Raw genomic sequence first — 25,867 nt, forward strand, 5'->3', positions numbered from 1 at the left:
ACGCAAATCCAAGACGTAGTATCTTCGACAAAGATTTATTAAAAGAGAGTAACTAAATCTGACGCGTTTCGGGCGTCCGCCCTTGCTCACAGATCTAGATATATATATATATATATATATATATATATATATATATATATATATATATATATATAATATATTCCAGTGAGCAAGGCGACTGCGATCGCCGAAACGCGTCTGGTTTTTTGCACTATGCAGTTCACTTGATATATTCTTTTGGAAAATAAAATACCTGCCATTTTCGAGAGAGAAGAAAAGTGTCCGTTTCTCTGTGTTTGCGGAAAGCATCTGGGAGAATTTAACTTGAGATATATATATATATATATATATATATATATATATATTCACTGAAAAAACCATAGGTTTCACACCAGTTATAGTTAGCTGGAAATTTTACTGACAGAAAACCATTGAAATCCCCACGTTATAGTTAGTTGGACTCACTATAACTTGCGCGCCTGCAATGCACTGCTGATGACGTCACATATTACATCACTCATGACATGGTCAGTGACATCAATTTTTCAGTGAATTTCATAGGTTTTTTAAATGCTAATTCCTAACTATATATAAGGCCCCAAACCTATGTTTTTTTTTTTTGAATTTCAAAATTTTGAAAATGAATGAATCCTATATTTTATTGGTATTTAAAACAATTTTTAAATGTGTATGTGTATATATATATATAAATATATATATATATTTTTATTTTTTTTTACCCTGGAGCGCTCCCGGGGCGCGCCCCGGTGAGCGCCCCAGAAAGCGTAGTCTTTTGAAGAGCCCCAGGGCGCGCTCCGGAGAGCGTCCCGTTAGCGCTATTGCCGCGAACGAAAACATTGTGACGTATCGCGTAGCCGCGTCCACGTGATACGCACGGCGTAAGCGCACCCGGAAGCACTTGAGCGAATACGATCGCGCAACGTAAACATCCGACGCGCTTACGCGACGCGACCCGGGGCGCGTAGCGTAAGCGCGTTGGGTCATGTGACCTGAAAATAACACTTAATTGGTGCAGAACAGTTTTGGTTTCATAATGATGAAATCCCTGGTCTTGTGACCTGAAAATAACACTTCTCATTGGTTCAGGTCTTTTTTTTTTCCAAATGATGAAAGACCCCACCTTTTTTCCTTATTCTGACTTTGTCCTTTGACTGAGGAAGACCTGTTTTGCAATCTTTGAGGTATATTTTGTACTTTGAAATGGCTTCAGTAGCAGCAGCAGCTGGAGCACCTGCACCACCACAACAACCACCAAGAGGACCACCACAAGATTACATTGGTGGTCAACAAGAGTAGGAGGAAGAGGAAGAGGAGTAGGAGGGGGAGGGGAGGAGAAGGTGGCTGCAAGAACACAATACCCCATACCAGCCAAAACCACACATTGTATGGGAGTTTTTTTTCGATCCCAGAGGGCAAGAAAAAAGTCAATGCGGCCTAGGTGACTTGCCTAATCTGTGGCACGGACCTTTCAAGGGGGAACCCTAATAAAAAAATCTCTTTTGGAAACAACACCATGATTCGCCACATGCAGAGCAGGCATCCGATGAACTATTCTGCTGCAGAGATGAGGGAACTGGCCAGTAACCCTCCCCAGTCAACAAGCACCACCTCCAAAAGAAAGCAACCTACTCCATCGGGACCAGAGGCAAGGGAGACGATCCCTTGCATTCAGCCACGGTTTGGGGATTTCCGTATAACATGTATTCACTGTGGTAAGACCATCTCCTATGGTGAACTGAGCATAAAGCTCATCGTCCTTGCTGGGGACAACCACAAATGCCCCAAAAAATCCTAATTTTTTCTTATTTTTTTTTTGCTCCAGTTGAGCCATTTTCAATTCCCTGTTTTTTCGTTTCTCCCCATAAAAATAACAAAAAAAATATAAAATAGTTAATAAAAGCCAAAAAAAGTACAAAATGTTCCAAAAACACTAAAAAAAATATAAAACAACAAAAAGAAGAAAAAAAACAGTTCTTTTTAGAACTACCTCCAATTTATAAAAAAAGGCTACATTTTTTAAAAACTCTGTCATTCTTCTTTCCCCATGGGCCGCTCCCCGGTGCGCGTACCGGGCGCTCCCCCCGCGCAAATAAAAAAATATTTTTTTGCACCGCTGGGCTCTTTTATAGCCCCCACATCAAACCTAGAGGGTCTGGGGGGGTCTACCCTACCCCCTTATGGTCATTTCCCCCTTTTTTTTCCACCTCTTGTGTCTCTATCCTACCGAGACACAAGATGGCGGCCGGTCCGGACTGTTTCGAATGTTTACAGACACCCGAGAGCCAATCAGCTTTCCGTAAGCACCTCGCGTGTCGCGCCCGGTGCGCGTACCGGGGCACGGCCATAGATATATATATTTTTTTGAAACTAAATAACTCAAAATCCACTGGAGCACATATCTTGAGACATAGCAAAGGCACATCGGGCTACCAGTCCCTACAATTTTGCCAAGTTCCATGGAAATCCATTCAGCCATTTGGGCTAAAAGTGAGTTCGACCGCCCTATGGAAATTAACATGGGGAAAACACGTTTTGAGACCCCCCTTTTATCTCGGCCCCCGCTTCACGAATCCCCCCCAAACTTTCAAAGAAGGACCAGAGCTTCGGGAGGCAAATTTGAGGAAAATTTCAGGCAGATTCGTCAACCGGCGCCAAAGTTATTCACAATAGAATTTTGAGATTTTGCATTGAAAAAAATCCTAACTATAACTACCTACTGGCGACTGCCAGTAGGATATATATATATGGAGCAAAATTCTGTTCCCAGTTTTGACCACAGAAGTGATATATATATATATACCACTACCCTTCTTAATCCAAATTACTGACTAACGTATTCATCATGCAAATTACTTTCATATTTCATTATACTAATTCACCACTAATCCTTCATGGATTCCGGAACAGCGTGCTACTCGCCAAAATAGCACTTCAACACCTCATCAGGGGGTAGCAAGCGATTTTTAAATGCAAACCTTTTCCCTCTTCTTTCCTTTAATTATCCTTCTCATTACAAATAACTGACTCACCTCTCACATTATTTTCATATTTCACTATATAAGTGCAAATAAAATACATGTGTGTATATATATATATATATATATATATATATATATATATATATATATATATATATATATATATATATATATATATATATATATTGTAGTCCAAGTGCCCTGAAGCATAGAAGGTCACACAGCAGCGCCTCGCCAAACGGCTCCTAAATGCAGCTTGCCTTCCTGCTCCTAATACTTTCCATCTGCCAACGCGTTTCGAGGAACACCCTCTTCTTCTCGGGCTGCCAAAATGAAACAACTGAATCCCGCATTTTTTCACTGTTTGCTCTTTAATGGATTACATCACCGCCCCCCAGTGGGCGTATTCACAGTATGGGTTTGTATGTATGTTGGGACATGGAGTCCTTAATGCGAGCACCCTTCTTTACTTTTGTAAGTTCGATTATTTCATTCAGTTTCAAGGCGCTTTTTTATCCTGTAGTAGGTTTGAGCACTCGGCAGGCTTATCTTTGCATATTAGGCACTGATGCTGAACATGTCTTAATTAGTGTAAAACAACAGCCTCACCCTGCTGGTGTGTGGAATTCTCCTCCAGCTTAGTACGGTGATGGTGCTCCTTCTCACGGCCGGGCTGCCGCGTTTATGTTTTGTAGTCCAAGTGCCCTGAAGCATAGAAGGTCACACAGCAGCGCCTCGCCAAACGGCTCCTAAATGCAGCTTGCCTTCCTGCTCCTAATACTTTCCATCTGCCAACGCGTTTCGAGGAACACCCTCTTCTTCTCGGGCTGCCAAAATGAAACAACTGAATCCCGCATTTTTTCACTGTTTGCTCTTTAATGGATTACATCACCGCCCCCCAGTGGGCGTATTCACAGTATGGGTTTGTATGTACGTTGGGACATGGAGTCCTTAATGCGAGCACCCTTCTTTACTTTTGTAAGTTCGATTATTTCATTCACAAACCCATACTGTGAATACGCCCACTGGGGGGCGGTGATGTAATCCATTAAAGAGCAAACAGTGAAAAAATGCGGGATTCAGTTGTTTCATTTTGGCAGCCCGAGAAGAAGAGGGTGTTCCTCGAAACGCGTTGGCAGATGGAAAGTATTAGGAGCAGGAAGGCAAGCTGCATTTAGGAGCCGTTTGGCGAGGCGCTGCTGTGTGACCTTCTATGCTTCAGGGCACTTGGACTACATATATATATATATATATATATATATATATATATATTCTCCTAGGCAGCAATAGTGCCTCTGTAGTTGTTAGATCAAAGTATCCACAAAAGAGTAAAAAGGCGTTTTATTTACATAGCAATACATACTCCTCAAATCAATAAATAATAATACATTCATAGTTGTCACTTTAATAGTGTTGAGGGTATTAAGATACTAATCTGTAAAATTATTTATAATTCTTGTAATTGCAACCACCACCTACAAACCCCCAACCTCTTGAAAAAACGTCTGCAGATATCTGAATGCGAATTTTTGCACATAATTCGCAGAATTTACAAATGATGAATTTAATATACTAATATCAACTAGAACTTTACATGTTATGTATAATGAATATCAGTTTTAAGGATATTTATGTATATATTTATTTATTGGCGGATATTTACAGAGGAATTAAGCAGGAAAACTCCTAAAAGGTTTTCATGCGGGGGTGGGAAGGGTGATGAAAATTTAAACAACACTATGTGTATATACTTTCAATGTATCATCGTTGTTTATTGACATTGAGGCAAGGCAGTAGTATGTTTTTTATGTCTACAGGCCCGGCGGTCAGATGACCTGTTTTTTACACTATACAGATTGTGGGGATAGGCTAACCATGTTATGTGATAAAGGGCTCAAGGGCCCGAAACGCGTCATGGCGGAGAGAGAAGTGCACGAATACAATTTGCAAATTCACCTGAATGGGTCTGGTTTGTTCTTTGTCCTGGTCATAGCGGATGCGATAACGAAGTTCCTGGAATATATATATATATATATATATATTCTCCTAGGCAGCAATAGTGCCTCTGTAGTTGTTAGATCAAAGTATCCACAAAAGAGTAAAAAGGCATTTTATTTACATAGCAATACATACTCCTCAAATGAATAAATAATACTACATTCATAGTTGTCACTTTAATAGTGTTGAGGGTATTAAGATACTAATCTGTAAAATTATTTATAGTTCTTGTAATTGCATCAAGACATGTAAGGTGTTCTAAATCTTACGCTATTGCTGAACTTTTTAGCACAGATATTTCAATGATTTCGCCCTCTTTTCACATAATTACATTCTTCAAACTCATTAATCTATTTCTTATATTTTACATCTTGTTTTAGAACATGCCCTTTAGGCATGGAAGTTTGTATTTATTTTGTTGAATTTGTATCTTCTGATTATTTATGGATTTTTTTTTCTTCTAGGCCTGAACAGCCTCGTATAACCAAAGATGTAATTTGTTTTCATGCAGAAGATTTCTTAGAGGTTGTCCAACGACTACAACTAGATTTGTATGAACCACCACTATCACAGGTAAAAATACTACTATTTTACAGTGCTCATACTCCGTGCCTTTTGGATGCTTGCAGTACAATGTGCAGCTAGATACAAAATGAACCTCCGAATGCGTATTCCTAACTAGCTCAGTCATGTATGAAAGTTCTCAATTAAAAGTTGTTTGCATTCAGGAGTTTCCTGACACTTATGTAGTTGCTTCTTCCATATTCTAGACCCTGTACCATGGGCCCACCTGTATTTTAGTGGGTTGAATGTTTGCGGTTGGATTAGATGGGAGAAGCTGATCATAGGAATAAGCACCGGTACATAGTGGGCTGCTAATTTCTGAAGGTGACAGTCTTTCGAATCGGCAAGGCTTCTTCATGAAGCAGCATATTTTGCAGTTTGAATGGCTTCACATGAAGTGCCTTATTTCACCATCTAATGGTTGGGCCCAGAAATGTCCCTATTTATGTATTCTCTTTTGGGGATCGATCTGTAAGTGGGCAGTCCCTCCCCCTATGATGTTAGACATTCACCCATAATAACCAAGTGCATGGTATCCATCAGCAGATTATTTTACCGCCATTTGGTTCAGAAACATGGTCTTTCTGGTCGCAGATCACTGAAGGCAGGAGAGACACTGCCGAGCAAGGACGAGAAGCACTGAAAAGGACGGATATTCATCAAAGGAAAACAGAAAAAACCCAAAGACGCAGGTTTTTCATTTTGGCTTCAGCTAAGTGGGTCAGAGAATGTGTGGTCGGGGGTGCTACATTTCTCTAGAGATGCATACATTTTGCCAAAAGTGCTGCCATAAACTTGCACAGAAGAGCAAACCTAAAGCTTGTATTCTGTGCCTACCACCGTTCCCTCTAAGCCGCGCGCGCGCGCACCTCCCCCCAAGTCAGCGCGCACCACCTAGCGTGGAGCGCGCACACAGAACGTCGCTAGAGGGTCGCGCCGCTCGCTGCTTTTCAAACGCGAGCGGCGCGAACATGAGCACTTTTTCGGTGGTTGCGGCGGAGCGGGCGTGAGGAATGCAGCTAAGGAGGCGGGGGGCTGATGGGGATTGTGACGCTTGTGGGTGTGTGGGAATGGGGCAAGCTGTGGCCTTTTGTTTAAATATTGCTGTTAATCGGAGCCCTTTCACGGGCTCCGATTAACAGCAATACTTAAACAAAATGCCACAGTCTGCCCCGCGCTTTACTAGCAAAAGCGTAGACACTTTCCAAACACAGCGTGTGCTCGCGCTGTGTTTGGAAAGGGTCTACGCTTTTGTTAGTAAAGCGCGGGGCAGACTGTGGCATTTTGTTTAAGTATTGCTGTTAATCGGAGCCCGTGAAGGGGCTCTGATTATCAGCATTATTTAAACAAAAGGCCACAGCCACTGGGGAACGAGCGGAACAGAAGTCAAGAGGGCATAAAGGCACGAGTGGACACAGGCAGAGTGAAATTATGAGTGACATTTCAAAGACTATGAGTCACACTGACTCGCAGGCAAAATCAACTAATGGAGATTAGGGAAACCGATAAATATCAGAAATTACACCCACTTGGGCAACAAGAAACTCTAAAAAGGTCTTCAAACCGGAGACAGACTGCATTTCTCAGTGATAGTGACATTTCCCCCCTGAAATAAAACCAAACACATAAGCCCATGGAAAAAGCGCCATATCAGAAATTACACCCTTTAAAACACTAATAAGCCTTGGAAAGACTTTCAAGCTGCTGCATAGTCTCTGAATTGCAAAGTTACTTACCTACTGCCCCTTTCTAAGATGAATGTTAACTTACTGCTCGTCAAAAAGAGGTTTTTGTTTTGTCTTTTAAAAAAAACAAACGTTCAGGTCTTACTAGCAATATTCTGCTTAGGCCGCATGTGGAGAGCAGGGCACGTGCACACTTCAGTACGGATTACATCACTACCAGGTGTAACATGAAACCGAAGTACAGAACTTCCAAGATCGCTTTTAGGTGACCACGGAAAATGAAATAATTGCGTAACATAATGTGAATGCAGAGCCTGAACACTGCCCAGAACAGAAGGACCCCACCTGCACACATTTGTTTTCAGAAGGTGCTGTCACAGAGTTACAGATACCGACCACGAGAGCTGTGCTGAATTAAGTTCTCTGGTGGCACTGAAAGTATTACTGGCAGCGCGCTAGCGCTTTTAATAAAAAATGGAAGTACACTTTGAAGAAAGCTGATACCTCACTGAGGCAACTTACTGTGTGAGTCGACTTGAGCAGCAATTGTTGTACAACGGCCTTCAGTTTCGTCTAAGGAAGCCTGGATAATAATGCGCCCATATCTGCTCTTAATATGTCATCTGCACGCGACCTTTGAAACGCTCTAAATCTAAATCCTAAAACCCTACAAGCACAGAAATGAAAGTCTATCTAGCTCCTGACGTCCGCCGGCCGCGGCATGAGCCGCACAGGAACTGGGAATCGCGACCGCATAGCTGCAGCACACAGACAGAGGACAGAAAGGCCCAAGGAAACGAGTGGGACACAGACAGAGGACATAAAGGCACAAAAAAACGAGTGGGACACAGACAGAGGACAGATAAGCACAAAAAACGAGTGGGACAGAGGGCAGAAAGTCACAAAAATGAATGGGACAGAGGACATAAAGGCACAAAAAACGATTTGCAAACTGCCCTTAAGACCCTTATTGTGGCTCTGTATGTGTGAAAATGCATCATCTTTTCACTTTTTAAAGTAAACGTTTTGAGTGCCATTTGGTGCCGCAGACACGCGCTGTTTGGTTCCTGGCGCACATAGCCATGGTTGCAGCGCACAGAGACCCTCCAGTGCCGCACACAGAGGAAATAAATTAGAGGGAACATTGGTGCCTACCCGAGGACTTTAAAGTCAAAAGGAGTAAGGCATGTAGGAGTTTCTCTCTAGGCTCTTAAAGTCCAGGAAAAATTAAAGTGGGCACATTATGCCACGATTCAGCCCAAACACGGCTCTCAATTGATGACCATTGCTTGAAGAAACTGGAGTCACAGCCAGAGTGGTGCTATGTCGAGGACACAACGAATGACCTCAAAGGTACCAAAGGGCATTGAGCAGACAAAGGAATGTATGCCCACAGTGGGCAGAGCTGAACACTTCATACTTTGGTTATCTGAAACCACCCTCCACTGGTCAAAGCATAAAGATACAGAATTGGGACAAAACCTAGACTCCGAAAGGAGATTGAGATCAGAGGAAGGAAAAGAAGTTGTATTTTCAGGACCGAGAAGCCTCTCCCTTTCAGACTGCCCAACATTGAACAACATGCCATCTGATTACTCCTTTAGAGTTTTAAGATCCTTGCTACAAAAGAGGAGAGGAGGAATTGGATGAGTTAGAATCCCCCCTCCCCCAACAGCCCCTGAACCACAGGAAGCAGAGTAAGAGCAATTCTGTGATGAGGTGGAACAGTATGAACAACCAATACTAGACACATCAGAAGGAGAAGAAAATCTATGGCAGGACCTGGTACAGACTCCCCACTGGAAAAGGGCCCCTTTCCTACCTCGCTAGACATCACCTTCCGATGATATCTCCATATATAATGCAGCCATAAACCGGGCAGCTGATGCATTTGGGATGTAGGTAAAGGAAGAATTGACAGAAGCATACTTCCTGATGTAGCCTCACCTTCCAACCCCAAAAAACCCGAATTCCTACCTCTGCTACCCAGCATTATTGATCAGGACAAGGAAGTTTTCAGAGACCCAACATCTTCTAAGGGGGTGACGCCAAGAGTGTAGAAGAAATATTATTACTCCATGCAGGAACCAGTATACATCAGGGTTGATGATCCAGCATACTCAGTCATTGTCTGGGCGCCATTGCTAGGAAGAGGGGCAAGTGCTCCAAAATCCTTGGAAACATCATCCGATAAGGAAAGGACTGAGGCGGTGGGAAGAAAAATTGAGAGATCCACTGCTACAAAGGAATGTATAGAAAACTCCAATGCCTTTCTAAATACGTATGGAAACCAACAGAAGATAGAATTAGAGGATCTTAGGCGACATCTCATTGACCAATCATAAGAATACAGCAAAAGCTGTCATCCAAGGAGGAAAGACCATATCCAACACATGCCTGAAATCCGCCCTGGGTTAGCACACAGTTCTAGTAAACAGATATGCGCTGGCACTATTTTAAGAAACCATGCCTGGATAGTGGAGTCTTTGTTCAAACAAGAGGTTCATGCCTCCATCGTAAATATTCCCCTCGTGGAAAAAAGTGTGTTTGAAGCAGCAGTAGATCACTCCTCCCAACATATGAAGGATAACAATACTGCCAAAGTGATGAGGGCACTGCAATTTAGGAGATTTTATATAAGAGGGACTACCCCTTCCAAGAAATTGCTGGGCAGAGGTTGTTCTCAGCCTGACATACACTAAACCTAGAGCACACAGACAGTTTATGTACAGTGAAAGCAAAAATGTAGCAGCAGCACCCAACACCACAAAGATAGGCTTTTCAAGGCAGCCCACGGGTGACAGGCCAGACAACCAGAGGGCCAGTCTTGGCCACCAATGTGACTCAAAGAGGCCCCAGAAACCTGGGGTGCAGGCTGGGAGGTTTAATTTGTGGATTGAAGAGAAATTGCTTCCAACAAATGGCTATTCGACATCATGAAGCACTGGCTACTTTATAGAACTAGAAGACCTATCCCAAATGTTAAGAGAAAGAAAAGAGCTTGTAAAAGAATACAAAACCTTTTACACAGAGGATCGATAGAGAAGGTGAGCACAACAATGGACTGTACTTCCTCAACCCAAAACAGGACTTTATATTGAGACCCATCATAGATCTCAGATTCTGTAGTAGGGGATCTCTGTGTATAGTCACACAAGAGCGCCAAGAAACCGTTTCGGTGAACGTGCGCGGTATAAGACTTTTTAACATAACATAACATCTAGTGAATAGTCCCGCCCATGTGCTTGGACCCCGGAGCAATCAAAAATAATCTCTTAAGTCGTCAAAAATTGCAGACCTGCACAGACACTTAAGAGAGAATTTAAAGACAGATAATGCAGCCTATATCCACAAGCTACACTGTCCAGTACTTCAACTAGAAATTCCACCAAAAACCCACAAACAGCACAGCCTGTCCAGTGTTTTCCACAGAGAAAATCCTTCCCCCTACCAGCAGAAGCCTCTGGAATGATAGAGAAAGTGGTGGACAGACAAGCCCCATAGGCTGCCATTATGTGGCTCAGAACAGGATACTGTGCCTTTAAGAGAACCTTCCAGAACTCTCTCTGTATCCCAGAATGCACAGCAGGTCCCTTTTACTTTCAGTTTATTTTTCCGGCTCCTGCAAGCAGGACCCTGGAGCATTGAGCTCTCCCTTTCTAGGGTTTCTTTACAGATTTTTTCACTTTTCAAGTGTTTGAGTGTTTTCATTTGAAGTACTTTGGTGCTTTCTTCCTTGTGTGTGTCTTTAAGCACTCTTTTATTTGTCACAATGCCTGCTTTGTTTGACAAATGCCCAGAGTGCTTGAGGAAGAAGGCCAAGTCGGATCCACACGAGGTGTGCATCATCGCCCTTCCCTCTTCTCATGTTCCGGAGGAGCGTAACATTTGCCAGTCCTTCTCCAGCAGGACCCTAAGAGACAGGATGAAGATCAGGCTCCAGGGCCTGGAAGACTGAAGGCACCAGGTGGGTCTGGGCATACTTCATCTGCCCATGCTGAGGCCTCTGGAGGGCTCTCCAGGGGCAGGAAGACCAGCAAACGTCCATGTTCTCCGCTGGCGTCGATAGCACAGACGATGGCGTCGAGAGGGATGACAGCAGTCTGTTCCCCATCTCCCCAGGGCTCTGGGTCGAGACGACGTCGACATTTGGCGTCAAGGGACCTGACTAGACCGTCGTCGAGATCGCCGTTGACGATATCTTCATTGTCGGCGTCGAGTCATCGACGTCGCATCGGCGCTCGCCGTCGAGGCGACACCGCCGTTTGCCATCGGAGAAGGTCGTCGTCGAGGGGATCCTTGACGTCGAGGAGGATGTCGAAGTCTCGGAGGCGTTCGCCGTCGAGGAGGTATTCGCCGTCGAGAAGAGGGCGTACAACGTCGAGGGAACGTCTGTCGCCATCGAGGCGGCGTTCTTCGACGCCAAAGAAGCACAGGAGTTCTGGCGCCAGGAGTTCCTCTGTGATGCGCCGACGTGCGCCGATAGGCTCTGCCTTGCCATCGCCTCCGCCTAAGAAGAAAAGGGAGTCGCAGGGCTCTGTGTTCTCCAAGGTATATACACCTCCTAAGCCGAGGACACCTACCCCTCCTCCTCCGTTGCCCAAGGATCCTCCGCCGCGGAATCCCACTCTGCCTCCTCTTCCACCTCCCCCTCCTCATTTTCATCCTCTGCTTCCTCCTTCTGGACCGCCGGTGGTTCCACCGAGGACGGCCTTACTACCACGGTACCAGACGCCGCCTAAGGGGACTCCTCAACCGAGGAGCCCAGTCAGGCCACAGTCTCCTGCTCCTGTGAGGCCTGTTGGGTGCCAGCAGTCGCCTGCTGCTATGAGGCCTTTGGAGCGTCCGAAGTCGCCTGCTCCTGTGAAGCCGGTGGAGCGTCTGAAGCCGAGGAGATCGTGTTCTCGCTCCGACCGAAGGGGGAGATCGTGTAGTCGTCACCGGTCGTAGACGAGATCAAGACGACGCCACAGGAGTCGCCTATCCAGATACCACACAAACTCTTCTGAGACCAGGAAAATACTCTCCGACTTTGTCGTAATCCCCAGGGACGAGGGTGTCGCCTGTAGACGACAACGTCTCATTCCAAGATGTTCTGCTGAGGGGTGCGGCTAAGTTGGGCATCAGGGTGACGGTGCCTACGCCCACGACGTCCGTGATTTTCGAGACGCTACATAAAAAGCACCTGTCTCGACCGTTGCTGCCTCTAGTACCAGGATTGGTGGAGCCCGCCGAGGAGTTGTTGATCACTCCGGCGGTGACGAAGGCGGCCCCCTCCAGGCTCCTCAAGAAGTACCAGTACCGGGCTCCGGATTCTGAACCGGCTTTTCTTAGGATGGATCCGAAACCTGACTCGGTCATAGTGACGGCGGCTAGGAAGCAGCATGCCACCACCCCGTCGTCTACAGTGCCTCCTGATAAGGTGAGCCGCTGGATAGACTCGGCTGGCAGGAAGGTCTGTGGGACAGCATCTACCACAATGAAGGCGGCAGTGCCGCGGCGTTGCTAGGGCGATATGATCGAGCCCTATGGGAGTCCCTCCAGCAATTCGCTGAGCTCCTTCCTCGAGAGAAGAAGGAAGATTTTCAGGAGATCCTGAATGAGGGGATGTTGGTGTCCAACCAACTCATCAGCGCGGCTGCGGATGTGTCCCTGCTGGCGGCGCATGGGTACTGCCATGGTGTCAACCAACGGCGCCACGCTTGGCTTCGACTTGCGTCTCTCAAACCAGAGGCTCAACAACGGGTGGCCAACCTGCCTTTCTCGGGAGACACCCTGTTTGGCAAGCATGCTTCCGACGAGATGGGCCGCATGAAAGCGGAGGCCGAGACCCTGACGGCTGTCGGGTTGGAGAAGCCCAAGGAGAAGAAGACCTACCGCCCGTTCCAGAGACGGTTCGGGGCGCAGGGCAGAGGGCGAGGACAGGCTTCGGGACAGCAGCAACAACAGCAGCAGCAGTTCCGGAGGCCCTTCCAGAAGCACCAGAAGGGCAGAGGCGGCCAGCAGTCCGCAGCAGCGAACAAAGGTTTAGGCCCTGACCGGTTACTTCCCCTGCATCCGTTACCCACTCTGGTGGGGGAAGCGTTCAATTTTTTCTGGCAGAATGGAGAGAAATTACTCAGGACAAGTGGGTGCTGAATATTGTTTGCAATGGATACAGTCTTCGGTTCACCACCGGTCAGCTCGCAGTTTCAGATGCGCGAGCTCCAGGCGGAGGCCGATACCCTGTTATGGAAGAGGGCGATAGAAGATGTACCTCTGTCTCAAAGGGGAAGAGGTCTGTACTCACGGTTCTTTCTGGTTCGCAAGAAGGACAAGAACGAGTTCAGGCCCATTCTGGATTTGCGACAAGCAAACAAGTGGATTTGCAGAGAAAATGTTGCATGCTGTCGTTGCATCAGATTTATCCTCAGCTGCAACAGGGAGACTGGCTATGTGCTATAGACCTACAGGATGCTTACTTCCATGTGCCCATTGCACAGAAACACAGGAATTTCCTGCGATTCCAAGTCGGCGCCAATCATTATCAGTACACAGTACTGCCATTCGGGCTGAAGTCTGCGCCCAGAACATTCTCGAAGTGCATGGCAGTGGTAGGGGCACACCTGAGGAAGTACAAGGTGCTTGTCTACCCGTACCTGGACGATTGGTTGATCAAGGCCTCCTCATTCTCGGAAGCTCAAGAGCACTTCCAGAAGGCTTGCGTTCTCTTGAACAAACTGTAGTTGCACATCAACATGTCCAAGACTGTCACGACTCCGGTCCAGTGCATATAGTACTTGGGAGCCTCCATCAATACGCTGTCAGCAAGCGTGTCTCCTTCGGAGGAGAGACGATTATCACTCCTTCGGAAGGCTCAGGCTTTATGACCGCTCCTTCTATAACAGTGAGGACGGTGTCTTCTCTACTGGGGTCGATGGCCTCTTTTATCTTCCTCACGCCACAAGCACGGCTGCACATGAGACCATTGCAGGAGTGCTTGGAGGATCAGTGGGATCAGAGGAAAGGGTCTTGGGACGACAAGATACGGCTGTCTCTGCATGCTCTTCAGTCTCTGAAGTGGTGGTGTTCAGCGGAAAATCTCCTCAGACGGGTTCCCTTCCACAAGGATATTCCCACGCAGACTATCGTGACGGATGCGTCTCTCCACGGCTGGGGGGCACACTCCGGAGACTTACAGATACAAGGAATGTGGTCCCCGACAGAGTCCGCGTATCACATCAATTTCCTGGAACTCAGAGCTGTTCACTTGGCGCTGAAGTCCTTTCATCCGTCCTTCCAGACCAACTCTCTTCTTGTACAGACGGACAATACGACCACGATGTATTACCTCAACAAGCAGTGGGGCTCGAGATCACGCACTCTGTCTCAGGAGGCGCAGGCGATCTGGCGCTGGCTTCTGGCCAGAAGACTGATGATAACGGCTACCCATCTACCGGGTGTGCAGAATGTTCAGGCGGACGCACTGAGCAGACTGATTCAGGAAAACCACGAATGGGTCCTAAACGACAAAGTACTAGGAGAAGTCTTCGCAAGGTGCGGGACTCCAGACATAGATCTGTTCGCCACCGCCGAAAACAGGAAATGACGAGACTTCGCCTCCAGGTACTAACAGCAGCGGACGCTGGGGAATGCGCTATGGATCAACTGGTCGAACAGCTTTCTGTACGCTTTTCCACCCATTCCCCTGATTCCGGCGGTGCTCATCAAGCTGGCCCACTCCAGGGCGCGGATGATCCTGATCGGCTCGGAATAGCCCAGGCAGTGGTGGTTCACGGACCTGCTTTACCGGTCTCTCCTTCCTCACATACGGCTGCCGTGCCGGACGGACCTTCTCACGAAGTTCGGGGGCAGATGGTGCACCCCAACCGCTCGTCTTTGAGCAGGCGGGATAGCTCCAGATATAGTGCAATATGGCCATTTGAATCTACCAGAAGATTGTATGGACATACTGAAGGAGGCTAAGCGACCTTCCACTAGGACTTCCTATGCTTACAACTGGAAGAGATTCTGCATCTGGTGCAAGTCCAAGAACTATGATCCAACGACATGTAAGGGAGATGTCATCCTTCCGTATCTTCTACATTTTGCGCAGTCTGGCCTTAATTTCCATTCCATTAAGGTTCATCTCGCTGCGCTGACTGCCTACAGGAAAAGCCCTTCACAGACTTCCTTCTTCCAGATCCCTGTGATCAAGGATTTTTTGGAAGGCTTGAGAAAGTGTTCCCTCCTGTCAGGCTTCCTTTGCCTTCATGGGAATTGAATGTGGTGCTGTCCAGGTTGATGAAGGAGCCTTTTGAACCTATTCATAAGGCTTCGTTGCAGCACCTGTCCTGGAAGGTGGTATTTCTCGTGGCCATTACATCGGCACGCAGGGTGAGTGAAATTCAGGCGTTGTGTTGCCAAGAACCTTATACTGTATTTCATGCTGCTAAGGTTGTTATGCGTACTCACCCTAAATTTCTTCCAAAGGTTATCTCCGATTTCCATGTTAACCAGACCATAACTTTACCTACGTTCTTTCAGAATCCTTCATCTCCAGCGGAAAGGTCTCTACATTCCCTGGATGTTAGGAGGGTGTTGACATTTTATCTGGATAAAACCAAAGATATTCGTAGGTCAGACCAATTGTTTATTAATTATGGATCAGTCAGGACAGGTCTTGCTACCTCAAAACAGTCCATCTCTAGGTGGATTGTGTCCTGTATACAATTGTGTTACCAAAAGGCTAATAAGACCTTAGGGGGTAAACCTAAGGCTCATTCCACCAGGGGCAAAGCTGCCACGACTGCTTTGCTGCGCAATGTTCCAATTGCAGAAATCTGCAAGGCGGCCACTTGGAAGTCGGCCCATACCTTTGCTAAGCATTACTGTCTGGACACTGATGCCAGGACAGAGGCTCAGGTTGGGCAGACTTTGCTGCGAAATCTGTTTGCACAGTAGTGGTGTTATTTTTCTTCTCTCCACCGCCGCTTTGGTGTGGGGATGGGCTTGCCATTCTATTCACTAGATTATGACTATACACAGAGATCCCCTACTACAGAAGGAGTAGTTTCTGTCCTGTAACTCCAGTTCTTTAGTAGGGGTATCTCTGTTATAGTCATAAACTCCCGCCCTCCTCCCCGGTAGAGAAAGATATTCATGTAAGGAATGCTACAGGTCTGGCATGTTACGCCTTCAAAAAGAACTGAAAGTAAAAGGGACCTGCTGTGCATTCTGGGATACTGAGAGAGTTCTGGAAGGTTCTCTTAAAGGCACAGTATCCTGTTCTGAGCCACATAATGGCAGCCTATGGGGCTTGTCTGTCCACCACTTTCTCTATCATTCCAGAGGCTTCTGCTGGTAGGGGAAGGATTTTCTCTGTGGAAAACACTGGACAGGCTGTGCTGTTTGTGGGTTTTGGGTGGAATTTCTAGTTGAAGTACTGGACAGTGTAGCCTGTGGATATAGGCTTTAAATTCTCTCTTAAGTGTCTATGCAGGTCTGCAATTTTTGACGCCTTAAGAGATTATTTTTGATTGCTCCGGGGTCCACGCACATGGGCGGGACTATTCACTAGATTATGACTATAACAGAGATACCCCTACTACAGAACTGGAGTTACAGGACAGAAACTACTCCTTATTGAACAGATTCATCAAGATACCCAAGTTCAAAAGGACCACATTGCAAAAATTCATGCTACTATTGAAAGAAAAAGACAACATGGAGCCCAAGAACTCCCTACTTCCATATCTCTAGGAACAGGCGCACAAAATACCTCTGGTTTGTAGTAAGCAACACACATCACTAATTCAAATGCTTTTACTTGGGATAAAATCAGCCCTGATAATGTTTACAAAATGTCTTGAAGTAGTGGCAGCTCACTTGTGAAGGCTGGAAATGTGTGTGTAACCGTACCTGGATGCCTGTCTGGTAAAAATACTCACTTGCCCAAAGCTGAGACGGTATGCAGACAGTAATTTAAATGATCCACATACTAGGGTTTTACTCGAAATTTAAATAAAAAAGCAAAAAGTGTTCTTGACCTCTGTGAAGGCAAAAGCATTTGCAATACAATCAAATCTTGGCATTGACGGAGCAAGCTAACTTCTACCAGACCGGACAGTCCCTGACAGATTAGTGATGAAATCGATGGGTATGATGGCCTCATACATTCTACTAATCTCTTTTGCCAGGTGGCCAGTCCAAGAATAGATGCAAGGTCAATGATCACAATCAACTGGGAGGATCTAATGGTTGTTACAGAGAAAGTACAAAACGAACTGCGATGGTGGAAGGTACAAAGCATGACGTTAGGCACACCTTTGAGACAACTTTCCCTCGTAGTCACCAATACTACAGATGCATCCTGTACAGGATGGGGTGCCCATATGGGCAACCTCAAATCGGTGGGGGGGGGGGGGGGGGGGGGGGGGGGGGTTGGTGTTGGTTTCCACCGGCCCAGACACTGCAGGAACGACGTATGCCCAACCCACTACCCCGACTCTAATGCGACTCATGAAATAAACACCATAAGAAGACACTCGAGTCTAGGATAGGGGGCCGGAAAGGAATTCAAAGGGAAGGGACGTCAAAATGCTTCACCCCAAGCTGGACTGGACTACGATATCCAACTTCCACCTCCACGCCTCTATGTCTAGAAATACAAGATACACAGAATCAGTATTTCTCCTATTTCTCTTTGTACCCTCCCTTTCACCCCTGTCTCATAACCACACTCCACCATACACAACCCACAATCTCCTTACTTGTGGATAACACAGGATCTGCTTTCGGGAGGTCTCTGCAGCAAGGAGAGTGAAACTCCGAAGTAGAAGGGAGTTTCCAATTCCAGAAGGGGTTAATGAAAGGGAGAGTGCACTCGGGAAACAAATGCACTAATCAGGGCTTCTAGGGGGGAAAAAGCCATGTCCATAGGCATAAAAAACCCCCAAAACAATGTCCAAAAGCGTCTTTCCTTACGCCGACAGATAAAAGTTCTCAACAACAAGTAAACACTCTTCCGTGATCGGCAGCGTCTGCAGCTCCGCTCAGCGCGGCAGAAAACGCCCAAGCGGCACACAAAGAGGCGGATTGCCTACACAAGATACGGACGCCGAGTGCGCTGCTTCCGTGTAGAAACCGAAGGCACCGGTAAGAGTTACTTCTTAGCGCGAACACACGCTTCTTCTTCTGCTTGTAGCCGAGTAAACCGGAGCCCCGGTGTACCTCGGCTATTCCAGACCAAAGTATACAAATCACGAGCTCCAAGGAGCAAGGTGCCAACAAAAGGGAAAGGAAGTAAGGCTGATTAACGTAACGAGGGGAGGGAGGGGAAGGGTAAGGAAATGAGGCTAACCAAAACAGGATCCAATAACCCAGGGAACACGAGCCCGTGAACCCCAGACAAGCTATAGCTCAGGAACAACAACCCAGCACCTGGAACCCAAAATTAAAGATACCAAGCACTGAGAGAGAGGAGGGCGGGGCTTATATTCCCCCCAGGGCTGATCATGTGATGGTGGAGCATGGCCATGGAGGACAGACTGGCCCTAATTCCTAACAGTTGGGGTCAATTTAACCCACTAGAGGCAGTAAAACTTACATGTGTTGGAATTCAAGAATATGTTCCAAGTGAAGAATGCCTTTCACAAACACAAAGTAAGTGTATTACAGATGAGACTACACAACAGCGTTTTACCTAAACAAACCGGGATATGAGATCATAGATACTCCTTATACTAGCACAGGGCATATGGACTATAGAAATCACTGATAGCCATCACCTGTCAGGCCTACAAAATGTGGAAGTAGGCAGGGGGCCATCTTGCTTGAGGGCTAGTTAGATCGGGAAGCAATACAAAAATACTCCAAGAGTGTTGAACACTACAGATAGACCTGATCACAACCCACACAAACCGCAAAATGCCAACACTTCAAGTCCTGTTACCCAATTTGCTTGCAGTCCCCACCCCCCTTTTCCCATTGTGTCCACTAATACATCAAGTGATAGATAAATACAGAGACATATCTGTTACACTGATACTGGAATCTGGGTACAGTAGGCCACCCAAACATGACCTAGTGGAAATGGCACAAGACAGGGTGATAAAGGTACCAGTCCCTCAGAACCTGTAGACAATACAAGTGGGACTGGTCTGTTTCCCAGAACCCGCCAGTCTCAGCCTTATAGCATGACTTCTGAAGACTTGGAATTTGGTCATCTAGGCATATCATGCAGCCACATGGACATTTTTAGGGGAGTCTAGAAGAACGACGTCATGCACATATTATTCACTGGAACAGATTCACAAACTTGTGCAGGAAAGAATTTAACACACAACCTGACAAGTGCCACTGCCATAATTAGGATACCTAATGTATAGAATTTTCAATCCGAAAATATATCTCTCCAAAGAGTGGATAAGCAGAGTTACATCAGTATTGCAATAAAGGAACTAGACATCACAAAAAACATAAGACTTTTACTGTTAATTCATTTTTAGGTTTCGCTGGGGGGCAGAGCCGTTAGGCTCCTCCTCCAGAGAAATCTGTAGTTTCTAGTATGGGTGACTTGAACACGCCCCTCTGCTTCATTGGCTAGCTCCATAAATGGAGGCTAGCCATTGGAACAGAGAGGCGTCCGTCAATGCCGGACCAGACACGGGGGCGTTCCCGAGATTCTTTGGCTTTGGCGACGTCACGCGACGCCGGGAACGCCCCCGAGTCTGGTCCGGCCGGGCCGTGCTTGCTGCTGTCCTGCCTTGTGTCCCTCCTCCCGCCGTCCCCACGTTTCCCGCCTCCCTCCCGCCGTCCGTTCCTCTCGTGTCCTTTCCCGCCCCCTGTGTCCTCTCCCGCCCCCTCCCGCCGTCCGTTCCTCTCGTGTCCTTTCCCGCCCCCCTCCCGCCCCCTGTGTCCTCTCCCGCCCCCTCCCGCCGTCCGTTCCTCTCCCGCCCCCCCCCCCTGTCCTCGTAGGTGCTTGTTACTTTTCTATTGGTTTAGGGACGGCTTGTATCATTCACCGTCGTCGGAATGGTAGCCTCTGTAAATAAAAAATAACATAGCAGTAGGAACAAAAGAGAAAGAAAGGCCTAGGCCTCCTCATTTTGTAGCATATCCACCTCTTCTTGCAAAAGAGACCAAAAAACATGCAACAGCCAATCAGATTAGCCTCACCCCATAGAACCCTCCTGAGAGAGCCTCAGATTTTCTACCGCACGTTGTGCTAAAGGAGTCTCTGCTGAGCCCTGCTCAGATTTCTCTATACTTTTGGATTTCATCTCTTTTCTCTACAGTTCTCATTAGGATGTCAGACAAGGAGAAGAACGCTTTATTTAAAGCTTGTGCTACTTGTTCTAAGAAAAGACTTCACATTGAGGACAAACATAAGGACTGCATTTATTGCTTGTACCCTGATCACAAGGCCACTGATTATAACATCTGCACAACCTTCTCTACCAAGACTCTGGGAGACAAGGAAGGACGTTTGCTGACCAGGCTGCAGAAGCTAAAGTCAGGAAAGGAAGAGGTATCCAGTGACAGTGATGATGCCTCCTTAGCAACATCTTCAAGGAGGTCTAAAAAAAGGGGTATGTCTTCCCCTTCGACTGAACCTCCTACTAAGGCCTTATAAAAGAACTCGGATAGGTCTGTCAGGCCCAGTCCCATAAAATCTCCTCTCCGAGGTGTAAAGGAGAGGGAGGGACTAGTTCCTGAGGTACTTTCTACTCAGAGGGTGAGCCATGGACCATCTGTTTCCTCTCTACCATCTGGAAAAGCAAAGCTGTTCAAGAAACCAGCTTCTGTACTTCAGGGGAGAAGAAAATCCGTCCATTGAGGACGACAATATCAGGTACGTCGACGACGGCATCCAAGATTCACCTGGCGTTGCTTTCCAGCTCCTATCGACGGGCGCGTCGTCGAGAGCTTCCCCAACGACAACTTTGTCGACGCTACAGGTACCTGTCACAACGTCGTCGACAATGATGACGCCAAAGATGGTGTTGATGACGACGATGTTGATGACAACATCTACAATGGTACTGACGACAACCTCGTCGACGGTACCGTCGACGATCAGTCCGTCGTCGACAATCCACTCAGTCGACGATTCCTTCGACGACGATCTCATCGACGATACAGAAAGTTTAAATCTCAATAAAAAGACACCAAATTACACCAGAAATGACATCTCCTCGTAGAGTGACACCATTACCTCCGGCATTGCTCCTGGTCTGTGTTAGCACCTTTTCGCCAGCATCCAATTCACTGACCAAGAGTATTAAAAAACACTGGCCAGTGTTGAATGCGGGCCAACTCCAACTAGACAAACCCATGTTTGCCTTCAAGAAATCCAAGAATTTGAAAGACCATTTGGTGCGCGCAGCATTACCTGCCCCATATCAATTGACTACAATTGACACGCTCTGGGGTCTCCCTAGACTCACTGGGCATGTGAAATGTGGCAACTGTTCCATGTGTGATAGCACTATAGAAAGTAAAGAATTCACGCACAAAGATATCAAGCATGCACGTAGAGAATTCTCTCATTGTAATAGTACAAATGCCATCTATGCTATTGTTTGTCCATGTTCTATGATTTATATAGGGCAGACAAACCAGAAAGTACGCACAAGAATGTGCCAACATAGGAGCAGAATACGTTGCAGGACTCCTAATGCCCCACTTGTGCATCACTTCACGGAACTGTCACACACTGAAATAGACTTCAAGTGGACCATCATTTTGGTGATTAAACTTCCTAGCCGTGGAGGCAACTTACAGCAGCTACTTAACAAGGAGGAACTGCGTTGGATACTTAAGACCCAGAGCCTGCACACTGGCTTGAACCGTACGGAGGACTGGACCGCCCTTATCTAGACCCCAGCGCTGCCCTTCCGAATGGAACTTTTTATGATCATGTTATAACTGGATAACTTCTGACTTCTGTACAACACCTTGAGACTTTGACCTATTGATTGTTACCTCATTCGGCTTACTTTAAATTGCTTCCCCTTTTTTCACAAATATCAGAGCAGTATTACATTGTTTAAATGTTGTGTGACCCATTATTAATATGTCACTGAGTGACTGTGCACTTTGTTACCTTGAATTGCACCACATGTTTAAATTTACAATGTCGACCCTTCGCTCCGATTATACCTAAGAGGGCTGCCTTTAACACCCCTTGCAGCCCCTCAACCGGTTCACTCCAACCTATTAATTTTCCTCCACTACTGTTACCTCATTCGGTTTACTCTAAATTGCAGTATTACATTGGTTAAAATGTTGTCACTTAGTGACTGTGCACTATTTTGAATTGCACCGCATGTTTTAATTTACAATGTCGACCCTTTGCTCTGAGTACACCTAAGACATCCCTTGCACTTTCCGTCTGTTTCTAACCTCACGCATTAAGCGCCCAACCCAAAATGGCCGACACTTTTTGCCGTATCCCCATTGGACATCAGCACCCATGTGACCAGAAAGAGCTCCCTTACTATGTTTACATTTCGCGCAGTGCGAGCCGTGAAGATCCTTCTCGCCTTGCAAGGATCCCCATTGCGGACCTGCATTTTCCACTTTTTCCGGTAAGCCCCAGTAGATGCGTGGTATATTTGAGGCTGCTGGCACGCTATTTCTGAACTTGCTCTCATTACCCCTTTGACCTTTCCCTCCTCACAGATCATCCGTCTAGGGCATTGCCCCTGCTGGTAAGCTTATTTTGCAGAGCACTCGTTTTTCCACCTCGCTATCGGCAACTGTTACCCAAGTTCACTTTCTCCCCCTTCCCCACAGAACTCTTCATTTTTCCTCCACGGACTATCCCCGGGGTAAGTTCTTTTCCCGCAATTACGGTATCCCACTCGAGGGTATTTCACAATTCCTTATTGCTTTTCTCCTCCTTCCGCAGAAAATTACTTATATTGCTACACCGCGCTGATTTCATTTCAGCTCAACCCCACCGGTAAGCCCATCGGCAACCGTTCCCTAAGGCCATTAGCTCACATTCCCTCACTCCTGCACGATTCAGAGCCCATCAGCCTTATATGACACCAACCAATTTTAATTGAATGATTTCACCATAGCGATAAGGTTCACCTTTCTCCTAAAATACCACCCATTTTGGTCTCCCTGGGGACGTTGCGCCACGTCACATGCATCCACCTCGCTCCGACCACTCCTAGCTCACTGCATGTATGCAGCATGCACCGTACCCCGTTGCCGTTGTCACCTTGGCATGGTATGAGTCTTGCACAGCATATATAGTTGTGTTAAGGGCCTGATTAACTGACATGTGTAAAAAAATTTATGTCTCCCCTTTTCCCTTATTTTCTTATTATTGTATATTCCCACACAGTGGGTTCAATTGAAATTGTTATCTCTTTAGGCAATTATTTTCTGTCCTGAGGATGAACCGATATTATGTATTGTTCGAAACGTCGTCGACCTAAGTGCACTAAATGCATAGCTGACAATAATTGTTCATGCATATGTGTGAATTGTGGATTATCTGCTTATGATTTATGATATTCAGAAGACCAGATTTTGCCTACTATTTTTGTGTTTTGTTTGTGTCCCTTCAGTGGGTTAGTTGGACATCGGCTGGTGTCCCATTTCCATCACACTCTGTGTCTTATTTCGTTGTGATCATTTTTATCAAGATATTAAACTGTCCGGCTGGACATTTCTTAAAGAATATAGTCCTATTTAGTCTATATTTATTCCCTTGACATTCTCCCTGTTGTCTAAGGACCACTGTTTTTGATAATAGGTACCTACCCAAGGTCCTTAGCATATTGCGCCCTGGGTTCCCTTGTTCTGTCCAAATAATCCACAGCTGGGAGATCATAACATTAGATTGGTGGGTCCTCAATATCATCCGGTTTGGCCACACGTTAAAGTTTCAACACCTCTCACCTTCCAGAGCCCCTTGCGCCACCGAATCAAAACATGTACATCTTCTACGTCTCAAAGCTCATCAACTGCTCATGGAAGGAGTGATAGAGCCAGTACCTCTATCCCAACGAGGCAAAGGTTTCTATTCCTGGTTTTTCCTGGTTTGCAAGACGGAAGAAAAATGGCACCCAATCTTAGACCTGAGGGATCTTAACACCTATTTCATAAAACTCTCGTTTCGGATGGTATCTCTTTAGGATATCTTGCATCTCCTGAATCCAGGCGATTGCATGGCAGATCTGGATCTCGAGGACGCATACTTCCATGTTCCTATCCACCCAGCTCACAGGAGATTTCTACGCTTCACAGTAGCCAAGAGCCACTTTTAGTTCAAGGTCCTGCATTTCGGACTCATATCCGCTCCGCCGATTTTCCCGGAGGTATTGGCCCCAGTTGAAGCGTTTCTCAGAAAACAGTCACTGCAGGTTTTTCCCTACCTGGACCACTGGTTAATAAAAGCTCCATCATCTCAAGCGATTACAAGGGCAGTCGAAAGTTACATTCAGCTTTTCAATCATCTGGGTCTTCAACTCAACAGAGAGAAGTCAGTCCTCCTTCCATCCTGATCGGCCAAGTTTCGAGGGTCCATTCAACATACAACTTGTTGCAAAGCTTTCCCATCAGAGGAAAGACAGGAAAGGCTAATTTTTTCCGCCCGTCAATTGCAAAGAAGACGGTCTCTGTCTGTCCACCGATACAAATCTCTCCTAGGATCAATTTCATCCTGCATTCCCTTAATTCCGCATTGCAGACTGCGTATGCGCCCATTACAAGAACAACTGGACATGCAATGATGCCAGGCGGAAGGCTCGTTCGATGATAAGATAATGATTACTCCTCTTATGAAAGAGGCGGTCAGCTGGTGGACGATCAAGGACCATATCTCAAAAGGCCTCACTTTCACGGTTGCTCCAGCTCCTTTGATACTGACCACTGACGCCTCTCTAGAAGGCTGGGGAGCGTTTTTGCAAGACCTTCTAGTAAGCGATCACTGGCAACCCGAACAACGCACTCTCCACATCAATCTTCTAGAGCTCAAGGCGGTTCGTTTGGCTTTACAAGCTTTCCTTCCAAGGATGCGGAACTCTGGAGCTCAAGGCGATTCGTTTGGCTTCACAAGCCTTCCTTCCGAGGATACGTAACTCCACCGTCCTGGTCCGAACAGACAATACCTATGTGAACAAACAAGGTGGAACGAGATCTCAATTCTTTCCAAGGAGGCCCAAGAGATCTGGGAATAGGCAATTCTTCACAAAGTCGCTCCCTCAGCAGAGCATCTTCCAGGTACCCTCAACACGACAGCAAATACATTGAGTAGTCTGAAGTCAGTCTGTCACGAGTGGGAACTGGATCAAGGCACTCAACAGTATTTTTGCTCGTTGGGGCACTCCGTCCATAAACCTGTTCGCTACCCCAGACAACAGGAAATGCAGTTTTTACGCAAGCAGGATCACCATCGAGGATCATTGGGGAATGCTCTTTCGCATTTGTTTACGCCTTTCCGCCAATTTCCCTGATTCCAAGATTACTCCGGAAGCTCAAAACGGAACCCTTCACAATGATTCTAATAGCACCGGCGTGGCCCCACCAGTTCTCTTCCAGGGGATCCTCATCAATAGTCATAAGCATTAGAATATTCCCGCCTACGTGCGGGACCCCGGAAACACTATATTATATGTG

At 46.4% G+C, this 25,867-nt stretch overlaps 1 protein-coding gene across 2 annotated transcripts in view; it reads left to right on the top strand.

Annotated features, from left to right (window-relative positions):
- The window catches only part of RSBN1L (round spermatid basic protein 1 like), a 350,429-nt gene that overhangs the window by 312,858 nt on the left and 11,704 nt on the right, over positions 1-25,867 (top strand). For both annotated transcript variants that reach the window (XM_086967371.1, XM_086967369.1), the window contains exon 7: positions 5,462-5,570. In XM_086967371.1, coding sequence (XP_086823497.1) covers positions 5,462-5,570 — 109 coding nt within the window. The remainder of the gene's footprint in view (positions 1-5,461; positions 5,571-25,867) is intronic.

The sequence above is a fragment of the Lissotriton vulgaris genome, chromosome 1_1 (genome assembly GCF_964263255.1).
Source record: "Lissotriton vulgaris chromosome 1_1, aLisVul1.2, whole genome shotgun sequence".
NCBI classification, from domain to species: Eukaryota; Metazoa; Chordata; class Amphibia; order Caudata; family Salamandridae; genus Lissotriton; species Lissotriton vulgaris.